Below are 20933 nucleotides of genomic sequence, written 5' to 3' on the forward strand. Positions count from 1 at the left end.
TTACTTATTTTTTGCACAGGCATTGGTTTACTGTGAAGTAAAGTTGAAGTGCTGAAGTTATGCAAACTTATTTTGAATAAAACTTGAAGAATAACTGGCAATTGCTTGCTCATTTTAAGAGGTCTTTCATAATTATAACATGCTATTTGATATCAAATCACTTTTATTCTCACGTCACATGTGCAGGTACACTGGTACAGTACATGCGAGTGAAATTCTTGTGTGCGAGCTTCACAGCAACAGAGTTGTGCAAAAATACAGTAATGTAAAAACAAGTAAAATATAAAAATGGCTAATCTAAGTATACAAATGAATAAAGTAAACAATAAGATAAGAGATATAAAATGTACAGAGGTTGGTATGTGCAAAACAGTGGCATTAATGTACAGTATGGAGCGTGTAATGTTGGAACTTGGTGGAGCTCGCGACGAGGCAGCCATACTCGGCGCCATCTTGGCTCATCAATATATGATATAATGGTTTACAAACACAAAGGGGTAATTTATTAGAGTACTCGATTAATCAAAAAAAAGATTCGATAGAGTACTCGATTACAAAAATATTCGATAGCTGCAGCCCTAGCTGCTTGTTTGGGGATGTCCTTTGATATGATTACCTACCAAGTTACAACCAATCAGCATGAGCCAACCACAAGTTCTGCGGCTGCCCAGCAGCTTGACCCCAATACAAGTTCTCATTTGGTCCCTGAAATGTCCCGGGGATCGATCCTTTTGGGCCGCCCATTTAAAAGGAAGACACGAATGTGGAGGTTTGATAAAATTACCCGGAAGTTCCGATAGAAGAAATGGGCCTAATGAAAACAAATGGCTGCAAAACACTAAAACATACAGAACTTTAGGATTTAAAGGGATATGAAGACCTCCTCATACAAGGAGGAATGAATGCTGGAACAGGAAGCAGCTGGACTGATACATGAATGGATAGGATTGCAAGGTGCTGACTGGCTGGCAGCACAGAGACAAAAAAAGGGAAGAAAATCGCTAAAATAAGACACCAAAAATCCCAAACTCATCACGCCTCACACATGAAAAGTTGAGTGTGAGATTATATCTCGTAAAATAAAGCTAAGGTTGCTAAGGTGTTTAAATCCAGATAAAAGCATTGCTATGCTAAGTTGTTGTTAGCATTGTCAGAAAACACAACATGTGCAATCTTTATCTTCAACACAAAATAACCTAAAAAAGTTAAAACATTTAAAATAAAAAACTTGTACTTATTTTTTAAATATTATTTTTACTGCCTCGTTTTCCTTGGGGAGCTAATTCATTAGTGAGCTAATATATAGCTAGCTAACTAGCTAAGTGATATATATATACATATATATTTATAAACCAAACAGTCACACTTATTTTACTGTACTTTTATTTATTTTTTACAATACAAATACACGTAGAAATGATTTGGCAGGAATTTGATCATAAAGGGAAATCTTCATAAATCTGTTTAGTTTTCATATAGCAAACCATTTATTTAGCATGTTTCTCCAGCTCCCTCCAGCCTCAAATAGTTCATTACAAGGCACATGAGCTGAACTTATGTCACAGGCCAGACTAGAAATTCATAGTTTGACCTATAAAACTGAAAGATGAAAAAAAGCAGAGCAAGCGGGATGAATTGATGACTCCAGAGTGGTTTCTGTGTGCAGACGTTGACCTTTTCTTGGCTTCCTAAATGCATGCTGCAAAAACTCAGAAATGAAAGATGTATTTTTACCAAAAATGACTTAAAACAGTAAAATCATGAATTGTTTACATCAAATCATGATATGTACATAGTTGCATGTTACTTTCGTTGTCCAATTCTGAAATCAGAGACAAAGATAAATAAAACAAAATTAGCCAGCTTCTGAATCTAACCTTTTCAAGATCGCACAAATCCCAAGAAAACACAAGGTAGAAACAAACGGAGAGGTGGGTGGAAAAAAATAACTCGGTGACCTTTACTTGCTCCACCTGTTTGGTGTAATGAAGATATTCATAAAGAGAGGGGAAGCCTGGACTATGGAAACATTGACTTTTGTAATAAAAACCAATAAAATGCCATTATGAGCATGGCAAAAGCAGTAACGGGGCTGTTGGAGACTGGAGTGTTAAATACACTAACTACTGGCAAAAGCTGGAGCTTGTGGCCTTCACAGGACCAGCATGATGTTCCACCTCCGAAATGAAACAAAAACACGTGTCCACGAGTTTAAAAATAAACCTGCTCTTCACTGTAAACACAGCGTTCCTTCATTAGCTTCAGAGGCTTAGATAGAAAGTTCCTTGTTAAAACTTTGGCAAAGTTTCATGGCAGTCCTGAAGTCCATCTGATCTGTGGTTTTCTGTCACTCATAATCCTCTCCAGCGGTGGCAGCCTCTAAAGCAGCGAGGGCCTCTGCCACCATTGAGTCTGTGATGCTCTGGACCTCCTCCTCATCGCTCCTCACCGACACGTCCTCCTCACTCTTTGACACCGAGATCCCGCTCTCTTCTGTAGAAAAGTCTGGAGTCTTAGCCAGTGTCAGTTCGTCCCTCGTGCCACCTGAGGACAAGCTGGTGGTGCTGGTGTGGATGTCCACAGACAAGACGCTACCCTCGTCTCCCGTGTTGCACAGGTACTCCGGCGTCCCTCCCACGCCCTCGTCGGTTTCGTCCACCGATGGGCTCGCGCTCTTGGATGTGCTGTTGGAGCTGTCCCACCCATTCCTGGTAGCTCCGTGTTCCTGCTGGTTCTCATGTACGCTGGGATAGACGGGAACCTGGCTCTGACCTCTGTCCACCCACTGGGGACTTACGACCTCTGGCTGGATGATGTACGGCCCCCCCCCTGCAGGCAGTGCACTCGCCTGCTGGCGCTGCTCCTTTGCAAGTGTGGGCGCAGAGTGAAGCCTCTGGTTGACGTGGTTGTTGTCAAACTCCAGCTTGAGCGTGCTGTCGCTGTAGCCCAGGTTGTGGAAGCCCTGCTTCTGCTTGACGTGGCTGCCGTGTGGGTCTCGGCTGCGGGCTCCACCCGTACGGTGGTGGGGCCGGTGGAGGGAGCTGCCTGTAGAATGGCCTTTTCTGACATCCGCTGCCACAGAGGGGTCATAGATGCAGCTGTGAGACAGAGAAGCAGACCTGTAACTTCCAGAGATATTTTTATCAACTCATGGAAAAACAGATGAGCAAATACGTGTGAAGGCTGGTCTGATGTTTACACACAGATGAAGGTTTTAATATAAACCATGATCTCACGTTGTTGAAGGGTTTCCTAAAAAAACCTCAAAGTGTAGGATTACAGGTGGACGATAAGACAGTATTAGATTGTTAAAGGTCTCATTCACTCAGAAACCATGTAATACTTGTTATTTTTTTAAATATATGATCCAATATGCATGACATGCGTCTTCTACCCTCATTGCCGGCATTAGCTGCAGAAAGGAAATAGATGGGAAAATGGTTAGGTCAGAAGAAGCCAGTCCCTTCTACTTCACGGAGAAGATTGGTATTCATGGACTTGCTCACCTCGACTCGCAACCACAAAGGCTGCATTGGCTTTGCAGCCAGGAGATAGAGTGTGTCTTGGCTAGTAGAGGCTAACCATTAGCAATAGCAACTCTACAACATGGCAGGACACACTCAGGCTTGTGTTATTTGTAGATATAACACATCAACGTTGCATATTTTACTAAAGAAAAAAAAATGAATGGAGGCAGCGGAAGAGTCACATTTCTGTTAGCTAGTTATTTGCACAACATGAATGTTATATACTTTTAAACATGTCATTTAACCTCCTGAAAAAGGTGCAAGAGTGTTTTGTTCCACAGAAACCGACTAATGAGAAATCCATTCATACTAGAGACCTCAGCAAATTTATTGAAAACACATAAAAATAAACAGTTAATAAAAGTTTTAGGGACTTGAATGTGACAACATTCTACCAAAGCCAGGACAGCACAGAATCATCTGTTGGACACGTTTTTTCAGAAAAACTGAGAACAGGGCATGTTTAAGGACTGTTTCCACCAGGACCGTTTTAGATGTGACACACTCTGATCCTGATCACTGCTGTGTGTGCTTGAATGGAGGCAAGTAACACCAAAGATGTGTTTACTAGATGACTAGCTCATCTACTATCAGTAGGTGACACAGTGGGATACGAACGTTTGGGCAGCCCCATGATTAATAAGATGGCTTTCAGATGTATCGATTGACGCCGACGCAGGAAAATGAAACCCGCCCACACAGAATCACCCCCGACTTAAGCACCTCTCTCCAACCCTGCATCGTTCTTTCTGCCACTGTTTATTTATTTTTCACAGTGGAAAGCCGAGAAAATGAATGTTTTCCGCTTCTTTAGCTCATGGCAGCACCGCTGCTCGACGCCAAGGTGAAATCTGAAGCACGCGTTCAGAACAGCCAGAGATACACTTTGGATTTAGGTTAAAATAAGAAGCAATATTTCCCCAAAGGCTCGGTGAGAGGATGACGAGACTTGTAATGTCGTCAGCAACAGGAGGCCATCCTTTTCATCTCCAAGCAATTCTCAGAAGAGACAAACAAATAGGTGAGCCAATTTTCTGGTATTGTTTCCTGCTGGCGTCCATAAACAACAGGAAGGAGGAGAGAAAATATTCCAGTTCTCTGAACATATTTTAGTGCTTTAGGGTCAAAGCCACGTTTAAACGGAGATGCAGGCTGACAGGAAGTGGATAAGACTGGGTTCACCTCCAAACTGGCTGTTTAACAAAACATTGTTCAAAAGGGATTTAGATGCAGGAAAATATTAAACCCAATGTTTTTGCCTAGAAAGTAAATAGTAAATGCCCTGTATTTGTGTAGCACATTCTCAGGGTTCTACAACCCCCCCAAGGCGCTTCGCAACGCAATCAGTCATTCACACGCTGGCGATGATGAGCTACGATGTAGCAACAGCTGCCCTGGGGCGCACTGACAGAAGCGAGAGTCTTGCCCAAGGACACAACAGCAGCATTCTCTGGTGGAAGCCAAGCTCAAACCTACAACCTTCCAATTACTGAACAACCTGCCCTACCTCCTGAGCTACTGCTGCCCTTGGGCAAAGGTGGGCCTTTGGACGAATGCATCAAATCTGAGCCCTTCTGTTTGGATGAGCAATGGAAATCTTCTCACAGATGGGACAATCCAACCCATCCATCCATTGTCTGAACCCGCTTTGTCCATGTAGGGTCGCGGGGGGCGGTGCCTATCTCCAGCGGTCAGTGGGCAATCGGGGGGGGGGGGGGGGTACACCCTGGACAGAGAGCCAGTCCATCGCAGGACATGCCAACCTTCCGGGTCAAATCAGTGTCTTTTTGCATCACTCTTTCTTTGTATAGACCCCTTGACATAAGACGTCCCCCCCCCCCCCCCCCCGCCTTTGTCTGGAGGGCGAGAAGCCGGCACCTCCCTGTTGTGTTTATCTGTTAGTTGTCGATTAAAGAGCTGAATAGTGGTGAAATAAAATCTGTCAGCATGGTTGATTAGGGCTGTAGCGAAGCCTCGACGACGTCGACGGCTCGATTCTAAAAATTTGTCGACGTCAGATCCGGAAGTCGACGCACCGCGCCCACTTGTTGCATCCCCAGGAGTTTGTAAATAGAGGAGGAATCTGCCTGTTTTTCCTCTAGTTCGCCCTCTTCTCCGCCTTCACTAACATCTCCGCCAAATACCGAAGACCCGGAACAATGTCCGTCCACTACTAGGTTCCTTTCCTGTTTTGCCCGCCCTCGTCTCCCGGCAACGGACAACAACTTCCGGGGTCAGATGCGCTGCTTCGTGTCTATCGCAGATGTAGAACATCACCGGGAGCGTTTCTCCCTTCATTAAGGAGCTTCTTTCAGACATGAGGAGAGCTGTTTTGGTGGTAGCAGTCTCTCCTCCGTGCTGGTCTGTTTGCTGCTGGGTGTTTTTGGTTTATTTAAACTTGGTAACTTGAACTTAACGTTGGTAAAGCTACTGTTAGCATCTTCGCTAACAGCTTCTTGCGTTGGGATAAGCTGTTACGTTTTGGTTTAGAGTTCATCTTTTTTGTGGTGTAGATCTCCCTTTTATTACATTTAGAGTGTTGTGGGTTTTCGGTTTAGTGTAAAATATCACCTGAGTTTGGTTTAACACGTAACACCACTCGCCTCACGCACATAAGTGACCAAAACAAAGCAGCATGGAGACACTCCATCTTCTACCACCTCTCAGGCAGCAGCCTGCACTCCCAAGTTCTACACGTCACCAGAACATAAACAACCGCAACACAATAAAAGCAGTGTTATACAAAATGGAAGGCCTGTAGTGTTTATTCTCTTACAGTAAGAATTTATCAATTTTTTGAGGAATTTATTTGAGATTTTCTGGTTTTTGTTAATTGTGCAATAGAAAAATAATCATTAGATTAATTTTCTAAATAGTCATTAGAATAGTCGACTATTCGATAAAATAATCGTCAGAATAATCGTTTTAAAAATAATCGTTTACCCCCAGCCCTATGGTTGATACACGTAGAGCTGTAGGCTGCACAAGTAGACGAAAGGTTAAAAAACGTCAGTGCCTTTAACAATTTAATTCTAGTGGATAACCCACCCACGTTGTGGCTGACAAAGGCTCATGACAGAATAAAAAAAAATCAGCCCAACAGGTCCAGGAAAGTTAAGCCATCTAATGACTTATATATTTTTTTCATATAATTATGCACGGCTGCGGGGCACAAGGAGTCAGGGGAGGAGCACCGGCCAGCCGAGCAGAGGCAGCGAGACAAGGAGAGCTGTGCTGCTGATCAGTCCTGAGAAACAAACCTGTGAGAATGTGACAACGCCCGTGAGGTGTGTAGTTCTGTGTGACCCGTGGTAACGGTGTTGGTATAATTACCCTCATGGGCCGCTTTCCGTTTCCTTTCTGGCTCCATGATGTTTCAATGGAATAATTTAGCTTCAAAAGATGTACTTGTGGCACAAACCCATCACGCTGACAGATGGAGACGCTCCTCCACAGTTTGGTGCTTCAGGGACAGTTGAAGCAGCAGCCGTGTCGGTCACGCGACTGCTGCTTAAATGATACATGCACCGACACGGGGTCTCCCTCTATGAGCTAGACACACGCGCTGAACCATCAGTGTTGCTGGGCCATCACTAATATATGATAATCAAGGATACAACCATAGCTGAACACAGTAAAGGCTTTTGTCAATTCAAATATTGTCTAACTCACCGTTTGAAGGCTCATTCAGAAATCCAATGCACCTCTGAAAACAACTTTTAATTGAATATTCTCACTTTAATGAGTATAACAGCAAAAAATCTTTGCAATCATAAATTTGTGGGTTGGAAACGAAAAGGTTTGTGAAGCATACGGCTCATTTTAGATGGTGTTATTTTCCGTTTTAACCCTCTGGCAGGTCAACTATTTGGCAGAGCTCAACTTACTAACTTAACTTTACTGAAATAATGAACAACTGACTCAAAAACATTGGGATGATGTAGGCGTTGATGCCTGCTAGCAGCTAGCTCCACTACTTCTATAGAAAACTCCAACTTCCGTAACCCTCATTGCTGACAACAAATCCAAAGGTACACTCCTAACAGATCAGGAGTATCTCTGTAATCGTTCTGTTGTTTAAGCAGGGCTAAATATTTTCCATTTGGATAGGGTGTCGGGTTGTGAGTCTTAAGCCCTTTTTACAAGACACACCATGCCGGCAAATCGGCGTAATATTACTGCAGTGGTATGTCTATAAACGCGCCATGGCGTAGCGTGAATTTTGCGGCATTCGTTCCACCTCGCTTGGTAGTAATATTGCGGTAATGGTCTGTCGTATACGCGCCCTGGCGCTACAGAGGCAGATGTCATGATGACGTGGGGAGCTATTGCTGAGCTCCGGCTGGTAAATTTACTGAAAATGAAAGTAAGCACGGGCAATAACGTTTGGTTTTTGAACAAAATCAGCTGAGATGGCAAACTGGAGCGCCGCAGCGCTCCACGAGCCTCTCTGTTAGAGCTGAAGCTCAGACCACCAGAAACTGCACAGGGACTGATGGGGACAGACACCTTTAGGAGCTGCTTGTTAAAAAAAACGTAACGATCACGGCTTCAATCGCAATAAAACGCAAGTTATGTCCAAGATAAACGGAAGTCTGTGGCAGTGCAGAGACCGCCCCCATACCTCCTTTATGCCGCCATCACCTAATCTTTTATAAAATTGCCACGATTGCGCCACATTACCGCCATGGTCTGATCTTATAAACGACCTTCATCATCCCCAGGGGGCCGCGGCAAATCCCGTTTGCAAACGCTCTGGTCCCGTAAAAACAGCTTCTGTGTTGACCAAGTAACCCCACAGCCTCAAATGCTGCTAATCCCAGGAACTTGACACTCTAGACAATTAGTAAGGGATGTGCTTGTGTCCCAGCTGTTCTCATGTGTGTATTTGACATGAGTGTGAAGAGGGATTTCAACTGTGATATGCAAGTCACATTGAGCCCTTTCATTAATCTGCAATCAAAGTGTCGCTTCCTCGCCCCGGTTCATCGTCTGCCTCAAAAAGCACAGCCAAGTTGATCCCTGACAGCGATGTATTGTACACTTTTAATGAGTCGACAGTCCTGCAAAGAAATACAGTAACCAGGGGTGCTGGCTATTGGCATATTGACTCGCGGTGTGTACTAAAAACCCACGTGAGGCTCACAGCGCAGACTATTATAAATGAACCTCTCACTATCTGCATGAGACAAGACAAGAAATCATTACGTGGCCGAGCGAGACGTTTAAATTGGCGCCAAAGAGCTGAAGGATAGAAAACCAACAGTGAGAGGTTAGTGTTTAGTTGTGTGGTGTTCATCCTAACGCATGTTAAGGTGTGTAAAACATTTTTGTGGGACTTCCTTATTCAAATAAGTAAAGTATTTGTTACATTTCTATGTCATTAGACCAATAAAGCATTCATATAAAACAAATTCAGTTGTCAGTTTCCAGCAGCATCACTTAGATCCTCCACCAGAGGAGTGAGACTTCTGTGGCCTGTTCAAAAGGAAAGTACTAATCCTGTTGAAGATCAAATCATCTTACACCTAAAGTAGGATTCTTATTAAAGATTTCAGGGATGCACAATAAAACAGCACAAACATTCATATTGGTCCAGTAAGCAAAACTGGACCAATGTTAACTCATTCACTGCCATTGACGACTAAAGTCGTCATTTTAAATCCAACCATTCATTGCCAATGTCATTTGCATGTTTTTACTGTGTGGGCGTCGGACGAGCCCCCGCGCTGAGAGAACAAACATCTCAGCTCTAAAGCCGATCTTCATCCGCATACGTCACACGTCACGTGATCAGGAAGCAGAAAATTCATGTGTTAGGAGATCGTTTTGGGCCGCTGCTGTAAAAAAATTTGAGGCGCAAACCGGAAAAGCTTCTGCCGATCACAATTCAACAACGGATTATGAAAGAATGGATAACGCTCAAAACATGCGGATTCTTCCTGATGTAGTTTTGGTTGTTTCGGTGTCGACATCATCCATTCTGTGACTCTTAAAAAAACAGTAAAAACGTTGAGAAACGCTGGCAGCGAAGGGCTTTACCGATCAGGAAACGGTTGGCAGCGAATGAGTTAACAGTCGGTGTTTACTTCCATCTTGTTGCTGTTTAGATAGAAAAAAAAAGAAAGTGATGCACGACTGTGGAGGTATTTTCAATATTTACCAATATTATATTGGGAAATATTTGTTATCGACCAACGTATGACCGAGGATTTGGGTTATTAAGTTTATTGTCCCAATAACTTCGACAGAAAGGTGAGTAATACTGGTGGCAAAATACGAAGGAGGAATTTTGCACAACTGAACGAGAGGAGGGAAATAATATCTCACCTTTTTATCATCCGGCAGCATTGGCACCCCATTTGGCCAGATGTGTTGAGAGGCTGTGGAGACACATTACCACAGTAATTATTCTTTTTAAACTAACACAACTCAATCTATGCTGCTTTCATTTTCACTCATTTAGAGGCAGCACTTCATTTTCAGATCGCTGGACTGTTACTGATCAGAGGTCAGCACCTCCGACACGAGCACGGTCTCCTTCAGGCACTGCTCTGTGCGTCTGCGTGTGGAGGAAAGCGTATCTGTGTACGAGTGTGACCTTTTCTCTCCTGGTGGTGTGCTTCACTAGGCTTTGGCATTTCATTGCCCGGGTAAATAATTGATCAATGACTTTTGAATGAGATTGCCTCAAAGGAGAGCAGAAAAGAGACTGACACAGAAGGAGGACACTGTGCCTTCTAATACAAAAGAAAGGTGTCCAACTGACAAAAGTCCTTCTCATCCTTATCTTTTAGGAACTTATTAGAACTTGACTTTAGCTGTTGATCAGGACGATATGAAGCCTCAACAACTCTGCATTTGTAACAGCTGATCATAGCTCTCACAGAAAATGTGAGAAACTGGTCAACTTTGATGAAATTTTAAAATAATATTTGTTATGATCTATTTAGCCTTTGCTAATGATCAGTTCATCAGTCCACCCGTTCTTGCTCTGTGACCACTTCCCACTGTTTAAAGGTTGGTGTCAGATCCTTCAGTGTTCATGCCCTGGTCAGATATTTTTATTCTTCGCCTGCACCATTGGTCCCATCTCAGTTTTTATGACATTACCTAAAGGAAGGTGTTTGAAAACGAATGAGTTAGAAGCTGTTAAAGTCTATGGGTCAGTTTACATCAGACGCGTCGCGTCTCATAAGCGTGTCGCAGTGCTGTTAACAGGGTATCTGCAGGTTTAAGGGAGCCAAATGTAAGACTTTTTAAGACCTTTTTTAAGGCCACTTTGAACAAATTTAAGCTACTTTTAAAATTAAATTTAAGCTATAATTTCTAGCTATTGCCTGGAACCGCGCAAAAGTGGGATTAACGATCCAGTAACCATCAAACTTGCACTTCCCCATGGCGCAAGCTCCCACTAGCTTAACCAGCTAATGTGCTCATCTAAAAATAGCCCCCTTTCACAACCAACTGAATGTGTACGGTTCTGCTTACGCCAACATCATACAAAAAATGCTGAATACTAACTAGAAATTTACAAAATTTAATAGAAACAAAATGATTTTGTTTATTGGGTCTTTGGTAATTTAAGACCTTTGGAAACTGTATTTAAGGATTATTTGTCATTTTTAAGGATTTTTAAGGCCTTAAATTAGGAAAAGCAAATTTAAGACTTTTTAAGACTTTTTAAGGACCCACAGATACCCTGTGTTAAAGATGGCTTTGAATGGTATTTCTATAGGCCTGCTTCCAAAGCTCCACATTTAACATTGGGCTAAACAGGAAATCGCACATAGTATCTGTGTATAACATACACATAATTTCAAAATAAAAGACAAATGCAGATTTGCAATACCTTTAGGGCTGCAGCTGCTGAATATTTTAGTATTGGAATATCCTATCGAGTCCTCTGTCGATTAATCGAATATTCTATTTGACGACGTTTTAGGCTGAAACGAGACTGTGGTCTGATGCTAAAAATATGAAAATAAAACAGCAAAATTATAAAAAGGCTGAATAATATGCATTAAATTGGTGTTGACTAGTTCCTTCTCCAGCTGATGTCTGTAGTTAATAAATATATTATGGAAAAAATTTGACATGAATTTCATTAACACTTTAGTTTTATATTAATATCACTCATCCTAGTCACCTCGCCTGACACACCCTTGGTGGAGATCGATGCACTATAGAGGTCGAAACGGCGCTGCTGCCATAACGTACCCCCAATAAAATGGTGGCTAAGCCCCCAAAAATAAACTGCAATGTCTACTTTAAGATGCTAGTCCAAGTAAATACATATAATGATTAAAAAAAGGACAAAAGGCATAAATAAAAGCACAATACAAAACACTGAAAGTAAATATATGGCACATAGATTGTAAAGAAACCACTCAACACATTATATTATATTTTGTAGAATGAGAGAGTCGAAACTAATCAAATTGTGTGTACCATTATCATTAATCCCAAAAACAAAGCCGGATCTCCAGAGAATATATCACTGTCTTGAGAAACCTGCTTCAAGTGTTGTTTTTATTGTTCTGTGTACAGCACGTTGGTCCTGCTGGTGTTTTAAGGGCTTAACAAATAAAGTTGGTATGGTATGGTAATCACCATTGCAAAAAAATCACATCAGAATTATAAAAGGAATTATGGCCACTCTTGAATTCAGTTTACAAATATGATTAAAATCGTAAATTTGAAGAGAATAAAGCTTTAAATCGTTGTAGACTGGGGAACATTTCATATGTTATTTAACTTAAATGCAACAGAAATGTACTCCTTAACACAAAATATCAACAAAACGTGGACGATGAGGTGTTGGTGCTTTGGAGGTTCCAAGTAAGACGGGCTCAGACTACTGCAGATGTTTTCATCAGATTGGTTCAACACGGCCTTAACTGGGAAAAACACTAATTTATAGAAGTACAAGTGTGCCACAGAGGCAGCAGTGTACATCCATAATACTCCGGTGAATTTCAGAGCATCTGTAATACCACGCTGTTATGATGTAAGAGGTTTTATCTGCTATCGGACTTTATTGTCCTCCAGGGAGCGAGCTAAGAAATTCATATCGACTGCATGTTGGACCGGTGAATCCGCTCCATATGTTAGTATTGATCTGATCCAGGGAGGGACTGGTATTTATTTATCATTAAGACACTCCACAAGAAGCTTTACATACAAGCCTATTGCTCCACATATAATCTTTTTTCATGTATAGCTGTATTAAAAAGACTTGGCTCTCTCAAGATGTCTAATTATCCTCCTACAGGTCTGCCGCTGTGTGAAGAGACAGAGCCCAAAGCCAGAGGTGGGTGTCGCCACCGAGGATGCTGGGGAAAAATCTAGCTTATGCTCAGAACTCATGCTTCAATTTGATCCTCTTGTCTTTGAGTGCTTCAGAGATGGTCCATTGTGATCTGAGGTGAGCTTGACTTGGACACGGTTTCAACAAGCCCCACTAAACATTGTCCTACATGTTCACAAAGACCTCTGACACATCCACAGCTACTTATGGAGACAGCGTACCATGACAAGTGCAATCCACATGCGGCGATATGCCTGGTGCTTCGACAGGCTGCACTTGAAACTAAGTAACCCCGTTTCACACGTTGTTGCTCTGGAAAGTGTGCCCATCCAGCTGAAGTATCCCGTATCGTTCAGGAGGAGAGCAAAGAGGGGAGATTATTTCCCAGGGGGACTAGAGAACCATCACATTATTGGACCGTCGTTTCGGTCCAGGGAGAGTCCTAAAGTCACAATCATCTAAGTTTCACAATTACTATTTACATTCAGGCAGGTCAATAATCCTCTAAACTGCCTCAGCTCTTGGTTCTTTTGACTGCTCAGGCTTCTGGGTGTGCCGGTCCCTCCTGTTTTTCAGTGGCGTTTCTTCTCTTCTGCATTATGTATGTTCCATATCTCGGTGATATGTGTTTGCTGCTTTCTGCTTTGTACACCCTCAGGGGTGTGTTTAATGTGTTCACCTCCAAGTCTAGCAGGCTGCTTGGATTCTTCCTGGGAGTCTCCCTGCAATACAGCAAACATAACTGCTGCTAATCTGTTTGTTGCAGTAAAGGTCATAAATCCTAGATGGCTTTACTAGTGCGCAACAGTTGGGAATTAATTATGATTGTAAATAAATTTAATTCCTTTTTTTTCTTGGTGGTGACCGAACAAGATCTAACATGTGTTCCTTAGACTGGTGTTCACTTCCAGAAAACTATGTTTGACACAGATTATATCAATTTTAAGTTAAGGAATTGCAGAAAGAAAATTATTTCCCTGATATCGGGTTAACTTTGTTGTCTTAAGGCATTAAAAAACTATGCTGTATTAGGCCAGGGCGATATCACACAAAACCCAGATCTTTGTATTTTTAGCTGAATTCCATTTATGACATATGGGCTGCATGGTGGTTAGCACTGTTGCCTCGCAGCACAAAGGTTGCAGGTTCGAAACTCGGCTAGGCTGCGGCCTTTCTGCGTGGAGTTGCGTGTTCTCCCCATGCATGTGTGGGTTTCTTCCGGGTACTCCGGTTTCTCTAGGTAAAAAAAAAAATAATAATATATATATATATATATATATATATATATATATATATATATATATATATACCTTAGGGCCGTGACTCGATTAAAAAATTTCGTCGTCGTCGTCGTCTTCCTCCGCTTATCCGGGTCCGGGTCGCGGGGGCAGCATCCCAACTAGGGAGCTCCAGGCCGTCCTCTCCCCGGCCTTGTCCACCAGCTCCTCCGGCAGGACCCCAAGGCGTTCCTGGACCAGATTGGAGATGTAACCTCTCCAACGTGTCCTGGGTCGACCCGGGGGCCTTCTGCCGGCAGGACATGCCCGAAACACCTCCCCGGGGAGGCGTCCAGGAGGCATCCTGACCAGATGCCCAAACCACCTCAACTGGCTCCTTTCGATCCGGAGGAGCAGCGGTTCTACTCCGAGTCCCTCCCGAATGTCCGAGCTCCTCACCCTATCTCTAAGGCTGAGCCCGGCCACCCTACGGAGGAAACTCATTTCGGCCGCTTGTATCCGCGATCTCGTTCTTTCGGTCATTACCCAAAGCTCATGACCATAGGTGAGGATTGGGACGTAGATCGACCGGTAAATCGAGAGCCTGGCTTTCTGGCTCAGCTCCCTCTTCCCCACGACAGATCGGCTCAGCGTCCGCAACACTGCAGACGCCGAACCAATCCGCCTGTCGATCTCCCGATCCCTCCTACCCTCACTCGTGAACAAGACCCCGAGATACTTAAACTCCTCCACTTGAGGTAGGACCTCTCCCCCGACCCGGAGGTGGCAAGCCACCCTTTTCCGGTCGAGAACCATGGTCTCAGATTTGGAGGTGCTGATCCTCATCCCAGCCGCTTCACATTCGGCCGCGAACCTACCCAGCAAGAGCTGAAGGTCAGAGCTGGATGAAGCTAGGAGGACCACATCATCCGCAAAAAGCAGAGACGAGATTCTCCTGCCACCAAACTCGACACACTCCACACCACGGCTGCGTCTAGAAATTCTGTCCATAAAAGTGATGAACAGAACCGGTGACAAAGGGCAGCTCTGGCGGAGTCCAACCCTCACTGGGAACAGGTCCGACTTACTACCAGCTATGCGGACCAAACTCACGCTCCTCTGGTAAAGGGACTGAATGGCCCTTAACAGAAAGCCACCCACCCCATACTCCTGGAGCGTCCCCCACAGGGTGCCCCTGGGGACACGGTCATAAGCCTTCTCCAAATCCACAAAGCACATGTGGATTGGTTGGGCAAACTCCCATGCCCCCTCCATCACCCTTGCAAGGGTATAGAGCTGGTCCACAGTTCCACGGCCAGGACGAAAACCACATTGCTCCTCCTCTATCTGAGATTCAACTATCGATCGGACCCTCCTCTCCAGTACCTTGGAGTAGACCTTTCCAGGGAGGCTGAGGAGTGTGATCCCCCTATAGTTGGAACACACCCTCAGGTCACCCTTCTTAAAGATGGGGACCACCACCCCGGTCTGCCACTCCCTAGGAACTGCCCCCGATGACCACGCAATGTTGTGGAGACGTGTCAACCATGACAGCCCTACAACATCCATAGCCTTGAGATACCCAGGACGAACCTCATCCGCCCCCGGGGCTCCGCCGCTGTGTAGTTGTTTGACTACCTCAGCAACTTCTGCCCCCGAGATCGGACAGTCCATCCCCAGGCCTCCCAGCTCTGGTTCCTCCTCGGAATGTGCATTGGTGGGATTGAGGAGCTCCTCAAAGTATTCCTTCCACCGTCCGACTATAGCCTCAGTTGACGTCAGCAGCTCCCCATCCCCACTGTAAACAGTGTGAGCGAGTTGCTGCCTTCCTCTCCTGAGGCGCCGGACAGTTTGCCAGAACCTCTTTGGAGCCGATCGATAGTCTTTCTCCATGGCCTCACCAAACTCCTCCCACGCCCGAGATTTTGCCTCGGCAACTGCCACTGCTGCACTCCGCTTGGCTATCCGGTACCTGTCTGCTGCCTCCGGAGACCCACAGACCAGCCACGCCCTGTAGGCCTCCTTCTTCAGCCTGACGGCTCCCCGAACCTCTGGTGTCCACCAGCGGGTACGGGGTTGCCACCACGACTGGCACCGGCCACCTTACGACCACAGCTAGCAACAGCCGCCTCGACAATCGCAGAGTGGAACAAGGCCCACTCGGACTCAATGTCCCCCACTGCTCTCGGGACGTGGTCAAAGCTCTGCCGGAGGTGGGAGTTGAAGACCGTCTTGACAGGTTCTTCTGCCAGGCGTTACCAGCAGACCCTCACTATGCGTTTGGGTCTGCCAGGTCTACGCGGCATGTTCCCTTGCCATCTGATCCAACTCACCACCAGGTGGTGATCAGTTGACAGCTCCGCCCCTCTCTTCACTCGGGTGTCCAAAACATACGGCCGCAGGTCAGATGATACGACTACAAAATCTATCATCGACCTGTGACCTAGGCTGCCCTGGTACCAAGTGTACCGGTGGGCATCCTTATGTTCGAACATGGTGTTCGTTATGGCCAAACTGCGGCTTGCACAGAAGTCCACTAACAAAACACCGCTCGAGTTCAGATTAGGTGGGCCGTTCCTCCCAATCACACCCCTCCAGGTCAAGCTGTCATTGCCCACGTGAGCATTGAAGTCCCCCAGCAGGACAATGGAGTCCCCTGATGGAGCACTATCTAGCACTCGTCCCAGGGACTCCAAAAAGGGTGGGTACTCTGAACTGATATTTGGCCCATAAGCACAAACAACAGTCAGGACCCGTTCCCCGACCCGAAGGCGCAAGGAAGCTACCCTCTTGTCCCCCGGGGTAAACCCCAACACACAGGCAGAGAGTCTCGGGGCTAACAAAAAGCCAACCCCAGCCCTCCGCCTCTCACCCGGAGCAACTCCAGCAAAGTAGAGTGTCCAACCCCTCTCCAGGTCTCGGGTTCCAGAGCCAATGCAATGTGTCGAGGTGAGTCCGACTATATCTAGCCGGTACCGCTCAACCTCTGCCACAAGCTCCGGCTCCTTCCCCGCCAGCGAGGTGACGTTCCATGTCCCCAAAACTAGCTTTCTTGTCCGGGGATTGGACCGCCAAGTCTCCCGCCTTGGTCTGCCACCCGATTCGCATTGCACCGGACCCTTCATGTTCCTCCTGCGGGTGGTGGGTCCACAGTTGGACGAGCCCATGTATCCGGTTCGGGCTGGGCCTGGCCGGGCCCCATGGGCGACAGCCCGGCCACCAGGCGCTCGCTCACGGGCCCCAACCCCAGGCCTGGCTCCAGGGTGGGACCCCGGTAACCCTCCGGGCCGGGTACTCCGACTCTTCGTTTTAACCGCCATGAAAGATCCTTCGAACCGTTCTTTGTCTCACCCTTCACCTAAGACCAATTTGTCATGGGAGACCCTTAAAAATTTTAAACTAATTAATTAGAGGCGTTGTAATTAATTAATCTTAATTAATCGCATTTTTAGAGTGTTTCTGTTTTAACTTAAACTTCTGTTTTCAACTTTAAGACACATTGCTTGTGATTGTTTACAGAGTACTGAGAAAAGGGAGCGTTCTCCCAGCGGCAGCCAGTGGCCTCTCGTTTGTCTGACTACTTTCATAAACTACTATTAGGGCAAAGAATTATTCTGTCTGGTGCTTTCAGCGCTGCACAGATGTTACGTAAATGTTAAAAATATAGCTTACCGCAAAATATAGCTTCCGCAACTTTTGCAAAGTTTCCGGTGCCACCGGGCAGCTGCAGCAGAGACGATCTCTGAAAAATGTCCGCGATACGGATTTCGTTGTTGTCTAGAATTTCTTTTTCCAAGTTAAGAAAAGAGGCGGACGTGTTTCCTAAATCCTGCATCAGTTCAAGCAAGGCAACTTCTTTCTGTTTTTATTCTGTTTTAGTAGTCATTAGCACTGTGCATTGTTGTGTGCGTCAGTGATATTCGATCTACGAGGAAATCGTGCAATAACAAAGGTTCCGCCTTTCTCGAAATGCAAGCTGTGATTAAATGCGTTAATTTTTTTTAACGCGTCATCTTTTTCTAATTAATTAATCAAATTAACGCGTTAAAATCCCGGCCCTAATATATATAACTATCTATATCTATATATATATATAATTTTTAGCTTTAGAAATCAAGACTCATCAGATCAGGCAACATTTTTCCAATCTTCTATTGTCCAATTTTGGTGAGCCTGTGTGATTTGTAGCCTAAGTTTCCTGTTCTTGGCTGACAGGAGTGGCACTAGGTGTGGTCTTCTGCTGTAGCTATCTCCCTCGAGGTTTGACGTGTTGTGCGTTCAGAGATGTTCTTCTGCATACCTTGGTTGTAACGAGTGGTTAATTGAGTTACTGTTGCCTTTCTATCAGCTCGGACCAGTCTGGCCATTGTTCTCTGACCTCTGACGTCAACAAGTCATTTTCGCCCACAGAACTGCTGCTCACAGGATGTTTTCCCTTTTTCGGACCATTCTCCATAAACCCTAGAAATGGTTGTGTGTGACAATCCTAGAAGATCTGCAGTTTATGAAATACTCAGACTAGCTTGGCTGTCTGGCACCAACAACCATGCCATGTTCAAAGTCACAAATCACCTATCCTCCCCATTCTGAAGCTTGTTTGCCACCATGTGATTGGCTAATTAGTAGTTTGTGTTACAAGCAGTTGGACAGGTATACCCATAAAGTGACAAGTGAGCAGACATGTATGTGGTGTGTTGATAGAAACTTTACTGGATCAGCTTGTCTGGGCTGTCATAAACAACCACTTTAATAGTCGACTAATTGCCAGTTTTTTGACGATTGGTCAAATAACCATGTCATGCATAACAGTATAGCTTATTGCACCAAGATGCTCTAATATACCCGTCATTAACTTATATTGAAGTGTGATCAGTTATGTGCCATCTCATAATAAAGACAAGATGATAGCTTATCAAACAACTTTGTTAATGCAAGTCTACAATCAAATGGAGGTAGGCACCTAAAACCAAAATTAAATACTATACAAACATAATTTGTGGTCATTAATGTATCCAGATAAAATATTCAATTTAGGCTTTGTAACAAACTCGTCCATTGAAGAGGAGGAGCGCGTAACGTAGCGGGATAAAATAAGTCTTAGCATTTGTAACGTTAGAGCAAATACGTGACATACATACAGGTTCTAAAGGTAATAAAATCTCCATCACTACAGCTATTGCTACACCTATGAATACAAGTAACTCTCTGTTGATGTTAGCAGCGAACGAGAGCTTATTAGCTTACGGGGCGACTCTCTGTCCTCCGCCATGACGTGCTTCCCTTTAAGGTGCTTGTGCATTGCCAATGTGCTCCCGTGAAAGTAGAGTTTCACTTAGCAGATTTGGCACTCTACTTGCTTCTCTTTTGTCTTTGTAAAATACTCCAACTTTTGATGATGTCTTCTTTCTCTGGTGATTTAGATTCAAAGGCTGATTCAAATCAAAGGCCGCCTTTTGCGCATGTGCCTTGAGCAGAAAGCAGCCACCAAAGGTGCAACAGCAGACAAGATTTAAAAAAGGCTCATAGACTAGACGTTGATTATTAAATTTATAGTCAACTGTTTTGTCAACGTTGTCTTGGCGAATCAACTTATCGTGGCAGCACTAGTTTGAATCTCAATATTATCCAGCCCTATGTGTCGGATTTTAGTCAAAACAAAAACATCTGTACAATAGGTTTTTGGTGTTTAATAGGCCTTAGAAACTTGCTTAAATTTAATGATGAAAGAAAAACTTTATTAAAGGCTGTCAACCCGTAGACTTTTTAGATAAAATATATAAATTGTAAAAAAAGAGAAAATGGCAGACCAGACCTTTACAAACACTGAAAATCAGAATCTGTTTAGAAAACTGTTCAGCGCATCTCTAAAATAAATGCAGTCATTTTCTGTTTCAAAATGCAAAAAAATATATGTAATAGTATCGATAAATTTGTCATGGTTTACTCTATATTTTATTGCAATGTCATTTTCTAATTTTTAGTTAATCACTTTAGTGAAGTTCAGTGTTTTAACTGAATTCTCAACCTTTTTTAAATGTCTGCATGTATTCTCAGTTTTAACGGGAGCCTTTTTTCTACTTTATGTAAAATATTTGAAGAAATTTAAATTGGTACAAATCTGTGAAATAATAAAAAGATCATTGATAGTCAGATGAATATTTTATTTTGTGCATTTGGCTGAGATCTACCATGCAACAAGCACAGATGGGCTGATTAATGTTTGGCTGACTGGGTTGGAAAAAGCTGGTTTGCATTGGAGTGAAGCGGGGTTGCAAATTTGCAAAGCAAAAAGTGGCTCTGGGTTCTTTGAGTGCTGACAATGTGATTGTGGCATTTTCCTGCCTCGGGGTAACAATCCTGCTCCTGCTCAGCAGAAACGTCTCACTGCTGGAGGAGAACTGTTCCTTCAGGCACAAGATGACTGGGAAGCTAAAAATGTTTTTCCAAGCAGCAGCAAATGAGTGACTCAGAGTCTGTTACATCACTGTTCAGATAACAGGCTGACATTAGCATTAAAAGTCAAAGGGAACTCCCAAAAATGGTATGTTCTGTCTTCAGCGTGGACTCACAGCAGTCACTTAGCCACATTGTGTTTGCTAAGAATAAAACCAAAGAGCCACATGTAGAGATGAAATAATAGAAAACAAAAAGTATGCGTAGATGCTATTCACTAATTAGACTTTTATAATAATAAATGTAAGTACTAGCATGTTATTTCCAATTCCACATATGACCTGGATGCTGTTTCAAAGACTGACGTATTAATGGTCCAATGACAAGAGATGCCAGGAGCCATAAACCTAGTAGGGGTGTGCCAACTCACCATTTAATCAATGCATCATGATGTGACATGTGCTGACTCAAAACTGATCTGTAAAT

At 44.1% G+C, this 20933-nt stretch overlaps 1 protein-coding gene across 2 annotated transcripts in view; it reads right to left on the bottom strand.

The window, feature by feature from the left end:
- Positions 1-1286: 1286 nt before the first annotated feature.
- Positions 1287-20933, bottom strand: part of zgc:194930 (uncharacterized) — a 43264-nt gene continuing 23617 nt past the window's right edge. Inside the window, exons 3-5 of one of the 2 annotated variants that reach the window (XM_054747762.2) lie at positions 20878-20925; positions 9858-9910; positions 1287-3098 (exon numbers count right to left, since the gene is read on the bottom strand). In XM_054747762.2, coding sequence (XP_054603737.2) covers positions 2348-3098; positions 9858-9910; positions 20878-20880 — 807 coding nt within the window. In that variant the 5' untranslated portion in view covers positions 20881-20925 and the 3' untranslated portion in view covers positions 1287-2347. The remainder of the gene's footprint in view (positions 3099-9857; positions 9911-20877; positions 20926-20933) is intronic. The other variant, XM_015946862.3, reaches the window with a different exon arrangement.

This window comes from Nothobranchius furzeri, chromosome 2, assembly GCF_043380555.1.
Source record: "Nothobranchius furzeri strain GRZ-AD chromosome 2, NfurGRZ-RIMD1, whole genome shotgun sequence".
Classification (NCBI taxonomy): domain Eukaryota; kingdom Metazoa; phylum Chordata; class Actinopteri; order Cyprinodontiformes; family Nothobranchiidae; genus Nothobranchius; species Nothobranchius furzeri.